The following is a 19,540-nucleotide window of genomic DNA, read 5'->3' as shown; positions in this document are numbered from 1 at the left end:
GGGATAAGATTAAAGATAAGAAGATGAGATGTGATTTTTGCATGTGTTTGCATTTTCAGGATTGCATGCAGAATTTGATATCAGGAAAGGTGGGTACCTGTAAGCGTAGCAGTAACATGAATTAACTGATGAGTCAATCTTCCTTTATCCCTAATCCCTTTGGAGATTGCTTGAATTCAGCTCTGATCTGCAGCCTGGTGATATCACCAACTCAAGGCAAGGGATAAACTAATCAAATATTTGAGACAAATGCTGACAATGTCACATTAAGCCTTATTTGAACTAAGGCAGCATTGTGGTGAAGGTGTTAGCACTCAACTCCACCATCTGGCTGGGACCCCGTGCTTGCACAGTTTCTCCCAGACATGCAGTTAGTGGGGTTAGGTTAACTGGTAATTTTTAAATTGCCCCCTAGGTGTGAGTGTGAATGGTTGTCTATATCTCTGTGTTTGCTCTGCGACAGGCTGTTGAGCTGTCCAGGATGTATGCAACCTCTCATCATTAGAGGATCCTTGAAAATTTCAAAAGGGAAGTTTACCTTTCAAAATCTTTTGTCTTTTGTCACCTCTTCCTCATGAAATGTGTTTGCTTGCTATATGGCAGAAACAGCTTAAATTACTCTAAATACAAGGTAGAAGCCATGGTCCAAGCATGTGGCTATGCTTGCACAGTGAACATATTTACAGTAACAGAAAGGAAAACACTAAATGCATTGTTGGAGTAGCTTGTTTCAGTAACCTGCTGGTTTCAGTAACTTTCTGGTAGCTGCACTACTTCTTTGCATAATGAGTTGAGTAGTTCAACTATTCCTTTGCTAGTCTTTGCTTACTGAAAACACAGAGAACTCTGGGGCATGACCTTGATATAGATCATGACATTGAACTATAAAGGTATGGCCAGCGCGTTTGTCAGGCAGGGCATCACCACAGATAGCATACAAAACGATGTCACACATTAATTTGTGGTCTGCTTTATAACTGTCACAATGTTGTTTTATTAGATGTCACAAAATTTAGAAGAGTCAAAAAGCTTGCAAGCTTGATTTTCAAACTATATAGATGCCTGGCACAGACATAGAGACCTACTTATTAGTGCTAACAAGAGGATGGATGGATAGATGGATGGATAGGACTACCCAAATTACTAGTCAGATAATTGCATTAAAAACGCTCCAAAAGCTATAGTAGGACCACAATTATGGACTTTAATTAAAATAAATTGTGCAGTTAAACTGGTTACTTTAATACTGGAGTCCATGTGGACGGACTTTCTTTAGGAGTCAGCCTGAAGTGGTCATTTGAGGAACTGCAGTTCCAATATTGCTTAATTTTCTTTAGCCCTGAAAGGTCTCATTTGGCCACCACCACATGGCTGTGCAGAGCATGCGCAGAAGAGCCCATAACTCACAGCATCAAGTAATCAATGATAGGCCTTCCAAATACACAGGTAAGTAACAAAATCTTAGGGAAGTTCATGCTTCTTTTAGAAGTTACTGCACGACTGGATGAACCTGCGTGAGCCTTCACCTGTTCTGTTCTCTGAGAGGTTGGTGTCTGACTGATTGCTATGGTTTAAGGCTCCTTGGGGCAGTATTTGTTGTGATTTGAGGATATATAGCTGAACCTGAATTGAATTATAAAAAAACAAACAAAAAAGACAGAAAGCAAAGCAATATTCATGTAGTTCCCAGTTAATAGTGTGGCTATTCGTTTATTTACTCATGACCAGTCACTAGCAAAATAAAATATTTTGCTCTAAACTCGGCTGAGACAGCCTTAAAAAATTATTATGTTTGAATCTAGCATCAAGTCATCTTTTCCTTGACTTCGTCTTTGTAACAGAAAGGGTTGTTTTTTCATGTTTTGATAGTAGTTAGTAGTAATAGTTTCTGCAAGGTAATTTAATGAATACTTTGATTACCTTGCTAAACTGAAAGTTGCTCACAAATCAAAATTTGTATTGAATCCAAATTTAATGTTGAAACATTAAATGTGAAACAATGTTGAACTATTTTAAAAGAAAAAAGTTGTCACCTATTGATCATGTGCTGGACAGTCGATCGACAGTCGACTAGTGCCTCCGTGTTTGTTCTGTACATTGCTATTGCACAGAGTCTCTGAACAAGCAACGAGCCATGAACTTCTTGCGAAATTCGGTGTTAAATGTTTTTAACTTGCATGCAAAACAGACAGATGTCAGAAGTCGGAAATGCAAGAATGCTATGAATTCGTCGCTGTTTTCCTGCCTTTCTTAGTATAAAGTTAAGTGGTAGAATCGTTTTGTTTCGGTTTAAAGGGAAAGCACCGTGTCGCTCTGACACTTCATTAAAAGCAGATGAAAGTCGCGCAGCTGCACTCTACCTTGTCATAGGTGCACTAGGACACACATAAGTACCTTATCTCTTAGCGTTTCTTCACATGTAGACTATTTTATTTTAAATTTTTGTGTTTTTCCCCCCACAGGTCATTGAATTCGAACGCTTATCTAAACCCCACTAGTGACTCAAAAGGAAACAGGGTGATGGTCTGATCGCTGTCCAGTTGATTTCATGGATATGGGAATTGCGCACGGTCGGTTCACTTTGCTTTGACTGATTCCAATAAACTTCTTCAGATCTCGAAGAATCTCTCCCAGTTGATGCCAAGGATCATGACCATGAACGGTACCCACAAGTCGGTTGCCCCAGTGCCGCTGGATTTGCGCACCAATGTCCGAGTGCGTGGGAACGCCGGGGGGACTCCAGCCTGTGGCTCCAGGGACGCTCGGGTAACAGGCGGTTCACCTGCACCTCCGGCGTTCACAGGGGCGGACAGTTTAGATGAAAACTGCCCCACGGTCAGAGGCGTATCGGTCTCACCAACCAGTACTTCTCGCAAGCGTCCAGCGGATAGATCTGCCTCACAGCTTCCTTTTAGGAAACGCCCGATTCCTGTCGAACCGGAGACCAAGAGACTGTCACCGTCTAAAGCAGAAAGAGAAGACCGATTTTCTCCTCCGGAAGATAAGACTTTAGCCGATCCCGTGGAAAGAGTCGGCATAGCACCAGTGACTCCCAGGCAGCTGGAAGGACAGATTCCAAATGGATACCCCATATGCTTTTTCCCTTACGGTAAGCCCTGCTGGCCAACATTAAGTCTAATACTGCAGTATGTTGTGCAACAGCTTTATTATTTTGTTTTGTTTTTAAATATTGTAAGTGTTTAAACCCCAAAGTAAGAATTGGACCATGAGACTATGAGACCATGAGATGTCTGTAAAATTACCATCTGAAGTTTTGATTTCACTGTTCTCCAAAGAAAAACGCATTGAATATTTGTTTGGTTTAACCAATAATACGTGAAATAGCAGCCTGTGGGTAAAATGATCAGACTAGCTGACAAAATGTAGGTTTGGAGGACAGAGCAAGGCACTACATGTTGGGGCATATCATTTTTGTGGTATTACAGGGCATTACCTGCTAATGCTGTTTTGATTTTTAAAACTGTGGCAACAGACAGCTCCTCCTCCCCTTTCTTTAGTGGTTTTCTCTGCCAGTGTGACATTGTGGCAGAAAAGACAGTGAAGTCAGAGACCATAGAGAAGCTACTGCTGCTGAAAATGCCCACTAAGCTATTTTACACCTACTGTACCCCTCATTAGTGTGTTCACTGCATGAATCAAAGTAGCTCATAATTTATAATTGAATACAGCACACTCATATTTACAGTATATGACTTGTAACTTATCCACTTCCTTATTACAGAAATCACTTGCTTGCCAGGAGCTTTTCTAATTATTCATTTATATCTTCATCATTTCTCTTTTCTTTCTCTCTCCCTGCAAACTTCTTTTTATTTCTCTTTCTCATTGTTTCTATTTCTCATTCTGTGTCATCCCTGCTTAGGTCATTACCCAGTGTTCTGCCTGCCTCATCTCTCAGAGCCAAATAATGTTGTGGCCCACCAAACTGAAAACGTCCTGGCTGGTATCGCTCAAGCAACAAGACAAGATGAAGATGGAGATACGTATGTTGATTCTTTTCTTTTTCATTCTGATATTTGGGTGTCACTTTATGATATACAATCAATCCATCCATCCAGGTAACTGGTGTATATAGTAAACTTAAAAGATGATTCATCCACCTTGTGCATGATTGTGTCATTTGTCATTTTGAAAGTCATAACTTGGCACATTTTATGGATTTGAAAATTCAGCACAATCATTTCACTTCAAGAAATTTTCATTAGAGGGACTTCTAAGAGGATAATGGTTTGAAAATTGAGGTCTACTGTACAGTATGAGTCTGAGATTCAAGTCAATCCCAACTTCTCAGAAGTGGTGACTCATCAATTGCCAGATATGAAAGTTGCACTCAGCTTAAACTTTGTCAGAAAAAAGTTTATTGTTACAAAAAAATGTAAAGTTTAAATCTGACTCATATTGTCATTTTTAAACCGTATAACATGGCCAGTGACAGTAAATAGAAGGACATATGCAACAAGTTCAGACTCATCCTCAACACCATGAACATTAAAATCACAAACTGTATGTAAAAGATGGCCATGGTATAATGATTGCAACTTTAGCTTCATGATGGTGGTCATTTGGGAGCAAAAAGTTTCTATAGATATAAAAAGGACATGGAGAGTTAACTTTACAGTGCCACTTAGCTAGCTTGGTTAGGAAAGCGTGTGGGTATATCACATACATATGGGAGTCAATATGAGTTGATTTAACTTAAAATAGCTAAGTCAACTAACATGCATGTACATGTTGGCTTCATTTTTCAGCTCCTGACCACGCCTCTTTATTCAAACATGCAAATGATAGCAAGTGATTATATTTAAGCTATAGGTTTCACACATATCCCATTATCTCAATGTGTTTTCCAGTGTATAGGTGTATGAGTACGCATCCTAATCCAGTTTCACAACAGACGTTTTGAGTTTCACCGTAGGAAAACCATATGCAGTTAATGATGCTTTTGTTTGATTCAACTTTCCCAGTCACCCTTCGTAATGCGACGATACCCCTGAAACTAAAGCAGCTGCATGGAATTGTGCAGTCATATTATTCCTACTGTATTATATATCAAAGTGTTTTTATTAGAAAGCTTTCTAACATTAATCATGTATCACAACTTCTTACCAAAAATCGAAAGGCCCTTGTGATGAAAACGTGCAGTCTGATCATTACTATTGCTTTCACTTTTTTAAGTCTAAACTAAGTTCTCAAGGAAAACTGTTCACTTCAATAAGATGTCAGTGCAATTGATTTACGAGGAACAACCCAAACAACATTAATGTCAATGTCCTGCTGTCGAAGACAAAACTTCTGCTGTTGCACAATCTGGACGTGAGATATCAGTAGCGTTCTTTGTTTATTTGATCTCCATGACTCACCTGACTGTGCATACTGAGTAGGTACAGTCAGTCAGTGTGCCCTCCCATTATTGACTGCATTTTCACTGCTGATAAGGACTTATTGAGATTTAACATACCTAACATATTAACCTGGAAGCTACAGGTATACTATAGATCTAGGCTGAGAGTGATTTGTTGGTATTCACATGTTGAACAATCCAGAGTCAGCTGACTGGTCCCTCGAGGCGTGAGGTGGTGGTAGTGAGAATACACAGGGCACCAGAGGAGTTTTCGAGACCACATGAATGCAAATATTAAACTTTAACGCATGGTTACTTTACTTTGTCAAAATCTACCACCCACACACTAATAAACTACAGAAATTCATACAAAGACACAAAGAATCATGTGACCGAAAGCAAAGCATGTCCAAGAATTTATTGGCACTTTGATCATGCAGTTTCAAAAAGTATCATCATCATTTGCATTCACTCAAAAAAAACCAAACCTCATGATGACCAATATTTAGCCGAGCCACAAGTTAAGTCCCGTGGTCTTACAGCTGCTTATTATCTCATATTTGCTTTGTAACTGCAATGACATATCCATCTTTAACAGATGGTTCCACGGAAGTAGATGAATGCATGTCTCAGATCAAAAAAAGCTTTAAAAACAACAGTTTTTATTTTATATTCTATTAAAGTAAGTTTTTTTTTTTTAAACCACCTTTGACATCTTAGCTGTGCTCTGATTTTATTTTTTTTATCTCCACTTGTGCACCTCACAGTTGTACACTAAACTTGCTGTGTAGGCATAATGCAAATCAAAAGTCTGTCTCATTAGCAGAAACTCGGTGCAAGACAGATTAAGTGCAGAAACCTTACACAACACCTAGTCCCTTTGCTTTCGCAGGCATCGGTTACCTTCTTGCTGCTTTGTGGTTGTTTAAAATTTTGTGTGAATTCTTCAGAAAGAAACATTTACAGCACCCTCTCGTTTTTCACACTGTATGCATATGAGTGTGAGTGTGTGTTTGTGTGTGTGTGTATGTATGTGCGTGTATACATAATGTGTTTGATGGTGAGCATGCGCCTGCTTTTACGTCAATGGGATTTGTTCTCAGCGCCTCTGAGCCCCTTAGTTTCGGGAAAACCAGTGAGTGCTCAGTTTTAAAAAGCTGTTGTGGTTTTTCTCAGGTGTCTCTGTCTCTCTCTTTTCTTCTCTGTGTTTTTTAAATGAATGGGCTCAAAAAACCCAAACATCCGCTCTTGACTTCCTCATTTACCGCTTTCTTTCTATCAGGTTCATCTCTCTCTCTCTCTCTCTCTCTCTCTCTCTCTCTCTCTCTCTCTCTCTCTCACTCCTCTTTTCTGTTCTGTTACACTGTCATTTCAATGGAAGATGTGCAAAACTGTTGATTTACTTACAGCTCCTACATGTATGCTTCCAGTCAGTCAGTTACATAGTTACATACCATGACATACATAGTTTAGCAATGCTCTTATTCAAACTGCATTTATTCAGCTTTATCAGCTTGCATCCATTCAGTGCATAGGTTTAAACTGACACATTTAAGTTTGATTAGATGAAAACTAAAAAATTATTAGGTTTGTCCTCTGGGAGCATGGATATTTGAGTTGTGTTTAGATGTAAGTTTATCAGTTGAAAAACTCTAAACTGGAATTTCTGTTTTCTTTCTCTTTTTGTGTAATGGTGAGATGGTCTTGAGAACACTAACTTGCACTTAATCTTGAAAGTCCACAAAAATGATAAGACTGAATCACTTATCACTTGCATGTGAAGGATCACTTTTGTTAATGTAACCAGTCCATCCATCCAAGGCCTTTTCTGGTTGAGGACATATAGAAACATATAAAAACTTTGAAAGACCTTCAGAAAATCTGGAGAACTATTATTGAAGACCACTGGCTCTGGTGGCTCAAGACTTTTGGATAGTCCTGTAAAGCCGTTTTACATTAGTTGGCACTGATGGTGCCTCCACAGATATGAAAGTTCAAGATCTTATAGAATTATGAGTGCTTTTGATTGAACTCTAACAGCTAGTATTTCTCCTCTTTAACTTGCATCCATCCACGATTAAAGGATTTAAAATGTGAGTCAGGCCAGAACTGCTTTTTCTTTGCATAGTAAAGTTTTTAACTTGCTCTAGTGGATGCAATGACAAACAGTATATTTATATAATAAACTACTTGCTCATCAAAGTTCCCACGTAAATATATTTGCACCATCATAGACTGAAAGTAGTATAATTGTTAATGACGAGCACAGTAGGATGTGAAGTAAGTTGTCATTTCTTGTTAACTGGACTGTGGTGTGACTCTGCTTCTCTTTTGTTTACTACACGTTCAAACTGACACATCATCTCATTGCTCAGCTGGTCCACAGACCACAGGAAATGTTAGGCTTCAGTCTGATCATTCAGTCTGGCTGCACTCTCACCCTCCATACCAAACAGGATACCACATGCTCTCTCGCTCTCTCTCTCTCTCTCTCTCTCTCTCTCTCTCTCTCTCTCTCTCTCTCTCTCTCTCTCTCTCTCTCTCTCTCACACACACACACACACATACACACAGTTACCATCTGTGTTAAGCTTGGGACTCCTGTGTGCGTCAGGGCTGCTGGGCCTGGGGTTATCTGGGGCTGTGGTCTGCCCCACTTCCAGGAACAAGAAACAGTGCAGTTTCATCTTAAGAGAAAAGAGACACATAGATGATGATATAAAAGGGCTGAGCAAGATAAACAGAATGATAATAGGCATACATGGAGGCAAAGGATCTGAATATTAAGTTTGTTAAGGGTTATTGATGAATGATCCAAAGATAAATCTATTTTTCACACTTTTCTCAGGGCTCAGAATCACAAAACTCTGCTAAAGTCATATATGAATTGCCTGTCACTATGTTTGAGACCAGGTATACTGTGCCATGAATGATTATCTCCTTTACTGTAGTGTTTATTGTGGAGACACTGCAGGTGCTTTTTAAAGCTAGTTATGGGTAGCCAATAACATGTACAGTAAATATAACCAAACCTTTGTTGATGCAGATTTCTTCACTTTGCTGAGCTTAGTTACAGGAACAGGGATCTGCTGAGGGAAGAACCGCCCTGCACACTAGACATACAAAATTGTTTATTCCAGTCACACTTGAAAACTACTCTTGCACAGAGAACATTTGTTTTGCCTTGCTTAAGCGTGGCTTTTAGAATTAAGCATGCATATACATATGCACAGATGGTTTATCTACTTTTTGCATTTATTTTGCATTCTTTTAGTACACACACACACACACACACACACACACACACACACACACACACACACACACACACACACACACACACACACACACACACATTTCCTGCAACTGCCAAGTGAATGTTGGTTACAGAACACACTTTGAAGGAATATTTATGATCATTAAATGCCAGGACACAGATAAAAAAAATAATACTGGGGAAATCTTAATATGTAGTATGTAATGTTGAAAATTGTAATCAGTTTAAGCTATTTCTTTTCAAGCGCGACTCTTCTTTAACTTAACTTTGTGTCACTGGGACACATCTCACTTAACTGAGAGTGTTGCAAAGTGTTGCAAGTGCTTTTGTCATTATATGAACTTATGTTTTTGACCTCATATTGCCTTCAAAGGTACTTTTAACTTATTCTAAAGAACTGTCTCTGTTTCCTGTTGCATAATTGCACTGTATGTCTGATTATGACTTATCTGTTGAAGCTGACTGAGCAAAACTAAAGAAAGCCCCTGTCAGAAACCATACGGCTTAATAACTAGATTTCAGTGCACATAGACCAAGATAGAGGAAAAAGAATGCTGTCTTTGTTAGTGACAACAGGAAGTGACATAAAACTTGTCTGGGTCTTACTGGAAGCTGCTTCTTCTGATAGAGCAAAAAAAGAAAAATGTGAAAACTGATAAACTGTTTTCTACAACATGCCTCTGCACCACCAATCAGTTTCCTGCCCTTCCCTGCCCCAAACCCCGCCCTGTGTTTGTTCATTTGCTTCATGTATAGATCACAGACAGTGGTTTCTTGATAAGGTTGTGTGATAAAGGAACTGTGAGTCAGTGCTGTACATCTACTGAACTTGTCAGTGCAACTTTCAGTGTTATAACTTATATCAAGTGATCAAGCAGAATTGGCTGATTTTGATCAAAAAACAAACTTTAGTCCTCCACATGTTAAGTTTAAAGGCCACAAAATAATCGCCCCCTTCTTTGGTTATCGCAGGTTAGCTTAGTTTAGCATACATGCTAACGACAGGGAGAAAACAATTAAAAAGTACAATTATGAAGATGCTATGTCTCAGTCATTTAATCTATATATAAATGTGATGTACATGTTAAAATAAAACAAACAAAAAGTTTGTTGCCACAGTAAAGTTGCCGGGCAACCATCTAAGACGTTTTTCCAGGCACTGACTTAGTCTGGCTCATCGCTTTAGCAAAACCACAGCTGTTGTTTTTCGTTTTTACATGCTACGTGTTAATTAAGGTGTTTTTACACTTGCACGGAAGTTATGAACTTTTACCTGAGGACGATGCATGGAGAATTCAGTTGTCATTTATAAGTGGATTGGACTTTAAAACTGCCAGCTTCCTGTCTAAAGTTCATGTGATATATACTTGTGACAGTCTGACAATAGCACAAGTAATAGTCTGGTGACCTGGTTCTCCTACTTCTTCAATAGGCCATGTGTGAACAAAGCTTCATTGTGCTTTAGTGTGTAAGTGCTACTAGGTGGCTTCTAATAAAGACTCAGCCAGGCTCGCTATTGTTCCATTTCCACTTGTTGTTTTAAGTTGTTTATGATGGGGATGCATTAATTTTAAAGGTTAATTCTGTATATGATGTAAAGAACTGCCATTACTCATGCAAGCACATAATCACACAGTAGTTTTGCAGTTTAATCTTGTTAACCTATCCAAAAGGTATTGTTTTATATACTAGAGGACATACAATGTTATAAACAAAGCAAGCATTCATGAACGTGGCTGAGCATTTTTGCTTTGGAGTCAATACTGAGAGCCCAGGTTTCACAGTAAGAAAATGAAATAAAAGAAAACAGTTCTGTCAGCTTGCAGAGCGAGACTAACTTGTCAGGCTTGGTAATTTGGAACAAGTCTTTGCTCATGTGTGTGTCTGTGTATGTCTATGCTCCATCTCTGGAAATGCTTCTGGAGTTGACTATAACTCATTACTTTACACATGTTGCATTATGCCCAACAGTATGTTTCCTAACAAGTAAATAGCTTTGGTTTGACGAGAACTTTATCGTCTGCAACAACTTGTTATACGCTATCCAATACACTTCCTGCAATTCAAAAAAAATTAAATGATTTTCTTCTCCTGACTAATATTGTGGGTTGTGCGCATGTGCTGCCTTCTTTTATTTAGCACAATAATTAGTGAGTGAGTGAGTGAGACTCACAGATGCAGAGAGAGAGTGGTTGCAGGTTTCTGACAAGAGGTCAGGAATGAGGCACACACTAATTTCCATATATGTACATATATTGATTCATATTGGGGAAATAGTGAAGAGTTACATGTACCACTTTTTCAGCCATGAAGGGGTTTTGGGATTGGGATTGGGATTTGGTTGAAAAGAGATTAGCTTTTAAAGGTTTGATCAATGATAATCAGGTTGAAAATGAGAAATAGGTTATGTTAAATCCAATTTGAAAATGCAACACTTGTTGACTGTGTCATTTTTTTGTGTGCATGTGTCCTTCACAGAGCTCTCCACATAGCCGTGGTCCAGGGAGCATTGGCCATAGTCTACAAACTCATCCAGCTCTTGGTGTTGGGTCATAAAGACGTTGATATCTACAACAATCTCCGCCAGGTAAAACAGATGCATTGATAAAGCTACTGACAAATATACACATGCACACAGTTCTGACCATTAAATGCCAGGAGACAGAGCTTTTATAGTCATAGGGATTTGCAAAGAAATTTAAATAGTTTAAAGCAAAGAATCTTTGCTGATTATGGAGCTGTTGGCATGTGTGGACATGTGCACGCTTGCAGAAAAAGCTTAGCATGTAAAACAGCCTCAGCATGCACAATATATTTCCCCGTCTCACCCTTCTGATAACACTTACATGGAAAAGAAAGAAAGAGGAAGTGAATTGGTTTCCTCCTTGCTTTGCAGTGCATTATCACACACTTACGGTCATGGCAGCTGAGGGTTGTGCAGTGGAATTCACCCTTCCCGGTTTCTCCACCTGTACTTGCCACAAGCCAAAGCCATGCACATTCTGGGAAGGACTATGTGTGATTTCCAGTGTTCTGTATTTTGCACATGGTTTTCTAGTGGTCACTTTCTGTATATGTAGCAAGGGATTTTTCAGTGTTTACATGTAGGATTTACCATGTTGTGAAATTCAGAAAGAAGAAAGCCAATATGATTAATTGGCACAAAAATGACTCACACTAACTCCCAGAAACCTTACACTGATACACAGCAAAATCTCCAGTGTTAAATTAACACTGGAGAGTGTCTATATGGGTCCACTCCTCTGAGTGTTAAATACAACACTGTTGAGTGTTAAATTAACACCTTTGACAGTGTTATATGTTTAAAAGTAACCTAGTCAGTTTTGAAGATTAACAAAGACTAACACTGAGCAGTGCTGATTTTCTAACACTGGAAAATAACTCAAAATGTTAGAAATATTCCAGTGTTAGAAAATCAGCACTGCTCAGTGTTAGTCTTTGTTAATCTTCAAAACTGACTAGGTTACTTTTAAACATATAACACTGTCAAAAGTGTTAATTTAACACTCAACAGTGTTGTATTTAACACTCAGAGGAGTGGACCCATATAGACACTCTCCAGTGTTAATTTAACACTGGAGATTTTGCTGTGTACCTAGTGTGTTTACCTTAAGTAAAAAAAATTTCATATGCAAAATTACACAGTAAAATTTTCAAAAGCGCCTTTTAAACTTGTATTTTGCACATGTTTTAATTTGTGTTGGGCAATTTTGGATTTTTAATGTGAAAAACTGACAAATAGATCCAATGCAGTTTCACTAGGGTGACTTTTCCCAAAAAAAATGATGGAGCAGTGCAACTCCCTACTTACTCTATCAACATGTTTTATTGGGATTGTGTATATGGAGTTGCTTTTAAGTGTTTCCCAATCCAGGGCTGTCCCAGGCACTGGTGCCAAGCCAACAGTTCAACATTCTTTTCTCCTTTGTTGTCTCCTGATTTCTGCTGGCTTTCTCTTTTCCATTCCTCAATAGAAAAGCAACCAAGCTTTTTCAGAGCTTCAGTTCTCAAGTCTGGAGTTTGTTCTCAAGTGTGGGGTTTCACACCACATTGAACGCCACAGGCAAGCTTACCAGAAATAATGCTTGTGCTATCATCAGTTGTTGTCTCTCCTCATCGCTGAGGCTTGACAGCATAGGTTTTATGATATCCTGTGTTTGCCCTATGTATGAAAATGCATGCACGCAATACACACACTCACACACACATACATGCACATACACACTCACATTTGAAGTCATACACAGTTATAACCAAAAAGGGAGATTTACAGGCATAGGTCCCGCCACAGTCATTTGCCTACCAGATTGTGTGGTTTTGACTGAAAACCAGGCACAATGAATAAACTTATCAACATGAAGGTAGGGAACTTTTTAAATTTTAAAAACACTGAGTTCACTTCGTAGTCCAGAAGACACAGGCCATTTTCTAATACAAAAAAAAAACCAGGCACAATTAAAATACAACTTATCCAATGATGACAAATCCTGAGTTTCTGTGGTTTTGCATATGGAACATTTTGACAGAGTGTTACTATCAGTATTGTAACTGAAGAGCAGTGCAAGTGTCACGGCATGATTTGCCTTCCACTCCCAGAACTACAACAATAGTATAGAGACAGCTGTTTGATACTCCCACATGCTATCAGCTACACAAACACATACTACAATGGTAAACTTTTGCTTCTCTTACGACAGCGGATAATGTAGCGTGATGCTGACACTGTGGGGTTTGGGGACTAAATCCTTTGGGGCCACCCACACTAAAACGTGCACTGACTGCCATGTGGATTAGAACAGAGACTACCATGTGGACGTGTTACCGTTACAGTGCAGTATGCGGTTGGCAGTTTAACAATTGAATAATTGTTTTCTTTTTGTTTATGGTACGTTGGTGGTATGCCATTTTATTTTTCAGTGTGAGCGTGTGTGCATGTGTGTGCACAAACAAGGCATCCGTATGCGTTTGTGTGTACTTTAGTGTCCTCGTTCCGAGAAGTCACATGACCCCTCCCTCCCCCCCGCCTTGCTTTGGGCTGTTTCTCAACATACCTTGCAGTGAGGTTCAGAGGGTAGTTTACAGGGACTTTCCCTTCATGCGCGTGCCTCTCTCTCTCTGTCTCACTTGTGTTGTTTCTCTATCTCCCTCAGTCTCTCGCTCTCTTTTTTTATATCTCTCACTGCATATATCTTTGGTTATAGAATTTGGTTTCTAACCATAGTTGATGAACTGACTGATCCTATCAGTGTAACTGTCAACAACACTGACGTAAGCATGTGATGTTTATTTGTGCAATACGCCTGGCTTTACCCTCTTGTGCTCACAGCAGAAGACAAGTCTTTGGCGCTTTGTGCTGCCTTCCCCTTGTTTGGAACTGCCTGGGGTTGTTTTTCATGCCTCCAAACCTCTACTGCTGTCATCTTTTTACCTCATCCATGATGATCCACTCATCTTTCGGGAATGTAAGCCTATGAGGACAGACCCAAGGGAAAGAGAAGGGATTTTCCCTTGTTCTCCTGTCTTTCCCTTGGACTCCCCTCTGCCACTTCCGTTTTTTTCCCCTTGTTCTCCACCCCTTCATTCCCTTCCTACCTTTCCTCTTATCTTGGCTGAAATTTAGTTTAGTCACTGTGAAATCTATTACAGGAAACCAAAGCCAGAGCCTGCCAGCTCTAAGGGGGTCTATATTAAAGGCCATAAAAGGCCTTAGTGGTAAAGTAATATCGAAAGGGATTTAAGACATGTCCTTAATGGCGTTTGGGAAAAGTTAATAGTATGGTAGCATTTCATAATATTGTTCTATAGTAAATGTTTATAGCAGAAAGTTCAAATACTGGAAATCTTTCAGGGAACATGATTGTGTATATGACTGTGTACTTATGCATGTTTGTGAGTCATAGGATTCAGGGAAGTTGCATTGACACATTGGAGGAATTCCACAAAGATGTTCTCCCACTGCTACCCTACCTACTTTAATAGTCTTTACTGGAACGAACTCTCTGTGCACAGACACACACACACGTTAGTAGTAACACAGCAAAAGTGAAACTTGGAGAAGCAGTCCGTTCCTACTTGCTGCATTTATTGTGTAACTAGAATAGCAGCTAAAAAAGTCCAGGTTTAAATACTTCCCTTTTATGACTGAACTATGAACTAAGGATTGCTTAATGAACCCCAGGTTGCCTGCGCCCTCCCAAGCCTTAATTGACATAATATAAACAGGATGATACATGGTGACCTCACCCACAGGAACATCCTAGATTGCTAAAGGGATTTTTGTCAGTGCTTACAATATTCATCCAGGCAAACACCTGGTGAACAGTGACTTTTGCTTTTCCCGGCATTGTCGACTGCGGTTCAGAACAGGTTCTTCCTCATTTTCAGTTAATCACAAAGTCTGATGCTTCTACTCTTGTTGACAGTGTTTGTTCTGTAAGATATATTAATTTAAGTGCTGAAAACTTTGCACTTAGTGAGTGTATTTGTGTAAATCTAGGAATACACATGCATAGGTGAAGCCAGCTCATGGTCATTGTGTGTTTCTTCTAGGTGTTGATGTGTTCTTGCTTCTTTTTTTTTGTTGTTGTTTTTTTGTCTCATTGACCTTTAACCTGTTGAACAGGTTATAGGTAAACAGAGGCCTTTACAAGAAAACACCGCGTTCTTAACTTCACTGAGAAGAATAGTTATCGTAAATTAGCCAAAGTAAACACTGTGCTTTTTTATGTCAAGTATGTATTTCCCTTGTTTGTGGGCTTTGTGAAAAAACCAAAAGCTTGAGAAACACTGCACTGCATCTTTATGGTTATCAGCTGTGATATATCTGGCTTGTTTAAACTATAATTTTTGTTGTTATTCCCCCTCAGACTCCCCTTCATCTGGCAGTGATAACTAAGCAGGCAAACATGGTGGAAGCATTGTTGAAAGCAGGGGCTGACCCTGCAGCCTTGGACCGTAATGGGCAAACAGCGCTCCACCTCTGCTGTGAATATGACCAGCGGGATTGCCTGTCTGTAGTGCTTTCTATGCCATCATCTGCCACCTGCCTTGAGATCCGAAATTTTGATGGTGAGTTACTAAAGATACTTCTTGGCATGTATTACACTAAAAGGGTTGCTTACACCTCTTTAGCTCTCACTAAGTGTGATAAAGCCTGTAATTATTTGCAAGCATCTTTTTATCTCAGATTATTATAATTTTTGATTTAGTTTAACTGATTCATAAAATATCAAATTAAACATGGTTGGCTAGCAATCAAATTATACTTCCTGATATATTTTCTGTTTATTTTTGTTGTTTTTGTCACATGCCCCCTGTATTTGTGACCCAGTTTACGTTTACATCTATCAGTTGAAACATGTGCACAACCAGGTGAAGTGAATTAAAAACCGCTGACACAGTTTCCAGACTGAAAGCGCTATGAAAAGAAAAATGCATTACTACATTACTACAGTGAATACACCTATTCTTATAATCTCCTTAACTGCCTTAACAGTCTGTTGGTGGGTATGAAAAATGTAAAGCCACCCTCAGGTATGGGTTGGGTTGGTTGTTTTGGGTGTGTGGGTGGGAAGAGGACATTTCCTTCCTTTGTGGTCTGGTGTCAGTGTAGTGTCGCATTGCCAAATCTCCAAGCAGCTTTGAAGACATTTATTTGTACCTCTGTAACTGATATCTGTTTTTTCAATGCGTATAAAATCTGAACATGAATATAAAATGCAGGCTTTTCCTTTTTTTATTATTCTTAGGTTTGAGCCCTCTCCATCTGGCTGTTCTGCAGGGCCGTAAGGATTTGGCAAGAATGTTACTGGATGCTGGAGCTGACATCAATGCCATGGTCAGTCCCTGTTGTACCGACTCAGCACTGTGGGTTTCACAGCATCACGGCTTTTTTGCATTTCCGCTCTGCATTCTCTGACTTTTCCCATGGTGCTTTTTTTTTCTCTCTAATCAGGACATCAAAAGTGGCCAGAGTCCTCTCATGCATGCTGTGGAGAGCAATAACGCAGACATGGTCTACTTCCTCATTGAGGTAATGAATTTGTGTGGGTAGAAGAGGGGAGAGAAGGGTTGTGACTCAGCAGAGTTAAATAATTCTGCTTTTCTCTTTCCACCTCATTATCAGTGCATAATTTTGTATTCTTTTTTCTTCTTAGGGTCCTTTTTAAAGTATTGCAATATAATTGTAGTTTTTCTTTATTTTTAGAGTTTAGCAGCTATGCTGTATATGTGAATCTTTTCTCCTTTCTTCATCACAGACTGCACTCAACCTCTTTGGGACATTATCTCTTGTTTCATTTTCTAAGTTACCGACATCTACTCTGGCTTCCTTTATGAATCATTTTCTGGTGATTTTCTATTTTGCAGAATAGATGTGATGTCAACAGCCAGTCATATAGTGGGAACACGGCCCTACACAGCGCATGTGGCCGAGGTCAGGTGGAGACAGTGCGGCTGCTGCTGAAGAGTGGAGCTGACAGTAGCCTCAAGAACTACCACAATGACACCCCAGTGATGGTGGCCAAGAACAAAAAAGTGAGTGAGGCGATGACAAAGAGGAAAAACAATAAATATAATGGACATTGCTGTAATTCCATTGATACAGTGTTGTTCCTTTTATTCTGTTTTATGGTTGTATGTTCCTGCTTCTTGTGCTGGAAAACAATAAACCTCCTAAAGGTTACTGATCTAACAGTAAATCAGTTCCTTATATTTGTACAAATTTTCAGTCTCTCTCTATGATTTTACTATGGGAATTCACAGCTATGTGTTACATAATTTATGTCAGAACAGATACAAACAGTTGCAAAACCTACTTGGCCTAGCTCTTATTAGTGGGAAGAAAGAGTTGAAGCCAAAATGGGAAGTAAATGTGTGTATCGTTCCCTCTAGAGGCCAAACCTGAATAGTGCACCATTTCCCTCTAGTTATTTTAGTATATCACTATGAGACTTATTTTAAGTCACGTACAAAGTTTTTAATGAACAATAAATTGTTTTACAGATAGCAGATGTGTTACGAGGAAGAGGCTCCAGGCAAATAAGAGTCCAAGATCAGCACTGTATGTCAGTCTCACCAGTTGAGAGCAACCTAACAGAAAACGGTGAGGAGCATTCAAGCGTCTTTTTGTCTCACACACAGAAACAACAAAAGTTGCAGTATTTAATTTATACTCTGTGCTTCTCCTTTAGGGTCTCCATCTCCCAGCCATAGTCGTGGGTGCTCACCTTCAACTACGCCACACATTGTTCATCAGAATGCTTCCCACTCTCCAGAGACTTCCATTTTACGATCTCAGACTTATTTTCCAGTAAGACTTGCATCTATGTCCACACAGTCGAGCATCAAGGAAGCAATCAGACAACATCATGCTGGAGAGGGCTTCACCCAATGGGATGGCGGGGCAGGAATGGACTGCACCTGAAATCAGGCCAAACCTCCCATTTTTCTTCCCTGGACAATCATAGTTTGTGTCCTTTCTCAGGCTTTCATGCCTTGACAGACTTGCCTGCAACCTCCCTGCTTAGCTTGCTGCTTCTAAGGAGACTCCGGTCCTGTACTGACTCTTTGAAAACTGGGGAGTGAAACACTGCTGGAAAACTATGCATCAGTAGAAATATTCCACTGCATGCATTCAAGACTGAACATAAAAAAACATTTTTTAAAACTATGTACAGACATGAGTAAATGACTGCTACGGACCAAAGCTCAGTGAACTCAGAGTCCCATCGTAAAAGTATTTCTAGGCACTTTGTCTTAATTTCTGATTAGCAGATTAGAGGGGATGATGGTATGCAACAAATGTACCTGGCCTTACTTGAACTGTGGATATTGCATTAAGAGTGTCTTCATCATTATGCCACCAAGACTTCTTAAGTTTGCAGTATCCTTGTAAGACTTATATATTGCACAGTCAAATACCTGGTTTCCTTTCTTTTGATAATCTGTGCACAGGCATTGTACCTCTTATGTCTGTTAGTGTGCGTGTTGATGTGTTTTTTTAATGTTAAAAAAATGTAGATATTTTTATAAATAAAAACAATAAAACATAAAAATATAATAAATCAATATAATAAAAAAATGTGATGTCTTGCTTTAGCTTTATTATTCACCTTAAACCTTTTTGTGATCAAGTATTTATGTAACAAGAAGAAAAGATTAAAAAGGGGTATGATGACAGGCACACAGGTGACAGAACAGGATGTGAGACAAAACAGTTTCCATCCCCTCTTCACTTTCCTTTTTTAACCAAGCCGCTCTACGCCCACCCACAAACCCCTAACACAATAAGCAAGGGTAGCACGAGGGAAATGAAACACCTCACTGCTGCCAAAGCATCATCTGAACATTACAGATAAATCACCAATGTTTAAACACAAAGCAAAATAGATGATTATACAAATCTCTTCAAAATAACTCAAGATAGCCAAGAACACAAAAAACAAATTGCCAACAGCATCTATAATAACACAGATTTTCTCTGTCAGCTTTGACAAAAACATAACACCTTTTTTGTTTGGACATAATATAACTGTGGTGCGGAAAGCTCCACCTGTGCAATATCCCAGTAATAATAGAGCCATTCCCATACTAACAGCATTTGTGAAACTCATGAGACCAGCTAACAACGGGTGCCTGTTATCTATAGTTGGCTCCAAAGAGGATGCGATATTGATTAATAGTAAAAATTATATTCTCTGTTTTAACAACCACAATAAGAATTCACACTGGTATTTGTTATATGAGATGTACGACTTGTGCATAAATTTAAGGCTATCAGATACTGGTTTGGATTTCTGGATGACATGAATATATTTGACCATATTAACGGGAAAAACTCATATTCTTCTTTACTTGGCTGCTCCCTTTAAAGGTTTCCA

General features: G+C 39.2%; 1 protein-coding gene across 1 annotated transcript; it reads left to right on the top strand.

Annotated features, from left to right (window-relative positions):
- The first annotated feature begins 2,554 nt into the window (after positions 1-2,554).
- On the top strand, positions 2,555-18,248 carry bcl3 (BCL3 transcription coactivator). The gene is made up of 9 exons (XM_085365412.1): positions 2,555-3,109; positions 3,884-4,004; positions 11,118-11,226; positions 15,527-15,728; positions 16,409-16,497; positions 16,615-16,692; positions 17,028-17,195; positions 17,664-17,763; positions 17,852-18,248. The coding sequence occupies exons 1-9, from the start codon at positions 2,638-2,640 to the stop codon at positions 18,082-18,084; spliced, it is 1,572 nt and encodes a 523-aa protein (XP_085221538.1). The 5' UTR covers positions 2,555-2,637; the 3' UTR covers positions 18,085-18,248.
- The last annotated feature ends 1,292 nt before the right edge of the window (positions 18,249-19,540 follow it).

The sequence above is a fragment of the Diplotaxodon limnothrissa genome, linkage group LG11, assembly GCF_057381915.1.
Source record: "Diplotaxodon limnothrissa isolate DT_005_m linkage group LG11, D_limnothrissa_male_GT1.1, whole genome shotgun sequence".
Lineage (NCBI taxonomy): Eukaryota > Metazoa > Chordata > Actinopteri > Cichliformes > Cichlidae > Diplotaxodon > Diplotaxodon limnothrissa.
This window is presented reverse-complemented; position numbering and strand designations above follow the sequence as displayed.